Below are 3,611 nucleotides of genomic sequence, written 5' to 3'. Positions count from 1 at the left end.
TTATCAGTGCTGTTCCTATACACGGCTTACCATCCCGAGTGCGAGGCGACCACGGCGGCGAAAATATCCAAGTTGCTGAATACATGTTGGAAAATAGAGGATTGGAAAGAGGAAGCTTCATAGCATCGAAGAGCGTGCACAATCAAAGAATAGAAAGACTGTGGGTCGATGTTTACTCCGCAGTTACGCAAATTTTTCAAGTAGTTTTCCTCAATCTCGAACAATCTGGTCACTTGGATATCAATAACCAAATTGATCTCTTTTGTTTACATTACGTATTTCTCCCTAGAATTAATCAGCATCTTCAAATGTTTATTGATGGGTGGAATAATCATCCTTTGAGCTCGGAGAAAAACATGACCTCCAATCAATTATGGATATTTGGGCTTCATAATATAGCAGAGACGGGGTCGGACATAGATCGTGAAATATGGGAACCAGGCAATGAAGAGGAGGTGCAATTATACGGGATCGACTGGTGTGGTCCGAGCTCACGCGACAACGACGCTGTTACCGTAGAAGTTCCGAAAATTAACAACCCTTTCACGACAGAAGAGTACAGAGTTGTCACAGCATTATTTAACCCAAAAGCACAAAGTGAAAATTTCGGAGCAGATATATACTTGGCTCTCAGGGAACATGCGAAACAAACAATTGTTTAAACCAAATTATATATTATCTCACGCAGGATTAGCTCATATACTCCATATGTGTCTGTTACATTAGTTAAATAAAAATAAAAGTTATCTTACAAAACTTCTCTCTCAATTGTTGAAATATTTTACAATAAAAAATATCAATAAGTTAAAACACTAACTCCTTGCGTAATATAGAATATATCGTCAGAATATGCATATAAAAAACGAACAGAATTTACCGCATTCACGGGCTTTACAAAAAACGACTTTGTAATGTGACAATCTAAGAAACAGAAGATGAAAGACCTCACTGAAATTCGGATTAATCGCTTTCCGTTGGGTAACAAAAGAAACTTAAAAACAAAACAAGTACATAAGTATGTCACTGTTTAAAACAAAATAGAGCGGACATTATATTGTGTTGAACGCTTTTCCACTGTTCGGAAGGACAGCTTGAAATGTTAAGCTAAAGTCATGATAATCGAAATTTTCGTACTTCAATGGAATTGTAATCGTTTGTTCGCAAGTTGATGCGTAAAATTCCCCTGAAATTTCGTCAAAGTAGATTTTTATTTTCTTTAGTAATGGCGGCGTCTTTGCACCAGTAGAAACACACACATCGAATCCAATATCTCTGTTGATGCGCCAGATACAAATCGCTTGAAATGTGATATTAATATTTCACTTTGGCTACATATTTCAAAAGACTCCAAGTTCAGAGTATCTTTTTCATTAAAAACAAAAAACTTGGTAAAAAAATTTGGGTGGTGTTCCATTATCAGTATAGCACTGACGCATAACCCCACCTGTGTCTGCCGCAGGTTGGTCTATGTATCTTATTTTTAAACGATACTTTGAATTGCAATTGCTGTCCTTGTAATACGACACGATGTCGTTAAATATTGAATCAGGCTTGAGATCGATGGATTTTGATGTTTCATATAACTGTGAAGATAAAACCTCCAAAGCATCTTTTATGTCAAAATTTTTTGAAACTTCATGTGACCTATTGCATACTTTCGAAACTTCATGTGATGCATTGTTTGAAAAGCATGATTTTGTTAATAGCAGCTCATCAATAGTGTCTGTTATATCAAAAGAATTTTCTTCCAGTGTCTTGGACAATGATTCATAATCTTTTTCTGGAAACATCTCGTTAAGTCTTTCCACTGGCTCCTTTTCCAAGAATTTATCAAAATTTATCTTTGATCGTTTCTTTTTCTTTTTCTGCTGTTCCTCATCCTCGTCATCAGAGCAACTCGAAAGTTCTTGGCTCACTACAGTAGGACTAAAGAAAAAGATTATTATTATATATATATATATAATTTAATACATATTGAACATTGATAATAATATCGAAAAAATACATACGTGCAAAATGCTTTATGTGCTTCAAGTGATTTTATTGGAAATAGATGGGAGCAACCGGAACATTTTATTTCAGGTCCAGATCTATTCATTATGTTTTTCTGACAAACTACCTAAATTTATGCAAACAAGATATTAGAAACACAAACAATTATCACATAAAAAGTATGTAATTCTGTATATACTGTATATATATATATTATTGAAACAATGTTAAATCATTATTATATATACCTCATTTTCTTTTAAGTGAGTCAGATCTAAATTCTCTTGCAGAGGCTTTATGTAAATCACACCACCACCACTGTTTTTTTTCTTTTTTAGCATCTTAACATCATACCAATGAATATCAATTTTTTTTAGTGGTCTCCTTGAACCACCATCTACAGCTTTATACAAGGTGAACCCACCTACAACTTTCAGCCGAGGATATGCTTCTTCAATTTTTGTAATAAAGGTGTTATGATTATCCTTTTGGTTAACTTTATCCTTTTCCTCCCTAATCCTGCCTCGGTTAACAATCCAAGAAGATCAACAGAGGGTGTTTCAGCAGAAAACGTGTATGGAAGACAACAGAAATCCCGTGTCCAAGTGTCAGTTACAAAAGAATTTTTTCCAGCACAGGCACCACCATCATACTTTCTTCTTTTCAACGAATCTGGTATTTTGCTTCTTATTTGAGGGAACAAGGTGCTATAATAAAGTAGTGAAAAATACACTCAAAAACGTTGTTTGTTGTATATAATATTGGAAATGAAGATGCATGGACAGAACTATTTCTAGAAAAAAAATCCAGAAACTCTATGTGGTATTATTGTCTTTCCATCTATGATATTGTTGAATTGACATTTTGTGAACTTCTGTTAGCTAGCTAGCTCAAACTATACCTTAATTCAGATTGAGTCGTTCTGGGCTTTGCTATCTTATCTGATCCTTCCCTATTTCTTTTCTTGTCTTCCTCGTCGTTTGATTCGTTTTTTTCTCTGGCTTTTTCTTTTATATTCTCTAGTGTTTTTACTACATCGCTCAGCATGGACGTGATATCCGCCATTTTTTAAGTTTAACTAACATCAACGATGGAGTTCAAAATTCAAGTAATAAATCAAGGACTGGTTCTGCAAAATACTTAAAAACTGAGAGCTCAATCTCGCGATCATCAAAACAATCAAACGATTCCGCGAACGCCTAAAACCAACGCCTAAAACCAACCGCTAAAACGGACGCCTAAAACGAACGACTAAAACGAATGCCTTAAACGGACGACAGTTCACACGAATGCCTAAAACGAACGCCTAAAACGGACGACCGAATGCACGGAATTTTGACCCGGATCCCCCCTCATAATAAACTTTGAGGCAGCGACAGTAGGTTCTTCCAAACAAGATCGTATTTAATAAACGCGCACCACTTAGTCCAGTTACCTTGGACATGAAGCTGAACGGCTCGAGGTTAATAGATGTCTTCCTCATTGTCCTGCACAAAATCTGATACAAGTTTGCGGTAAGAATGGGTACCAATTGGTGGGACACCCTTATGGCTTACCAGTACCAAACCTGCTCTACCAAACTGGTGGAAACCAAGTATTTTCTTGAACTCGAGTTGACT

The 3,611-nt window shown here is 35.9% G+C and overlaps 1 protein-coding gene across 1 annotated transcript; it reads right to left on the bottom strand.

Annotated features, from left to right (window-relative positions):
- Positions 1-860: 860 nt before the first annotated feature.
- On the bottom strand, positions 861-3,155 carry LOC130614339 (uncharacterized). Its single transcript, XM_057435763.1, has 2 exons — positions 2,010-3,155; positions 861-1,926 (listed from the first exon to the last, which is right to left on the bottom strand). The coding sequence occupies exons 1-2, from the start codon at positions 2,096-2,098 to the stop codon at positions 1,371-1,373; spliced, it is 645 nt and encodes a 214-aa protein (XP_057291746.1). The 5' UTR covers positions 2,099-3,155; the 3' UTR covers positions 861-1,370.
- Between the last annotated feature and the right edge of the window lie 456 nt (positions 3,156-3,611).

Source organism: Hydractinia symbiolongicarpus, chromosome 11, assembly GCF_029227915.1.
Source record: "Hydractinia symbiolongicarpus strain clone_291-10 chromosome 11, HSymV2.1, whole genome shotgun sequence".
Lineage (NCBI taxonomy): Eukaryota > Metazoa > Cnidaria > Hydrozoa > Anthoathecata > Hydractiniidae > Hydractinia > Hydractinia symbiolongicarpus.
This window is presented reverse-complemented; position numbering and strand designations above follow the sequence as displayed.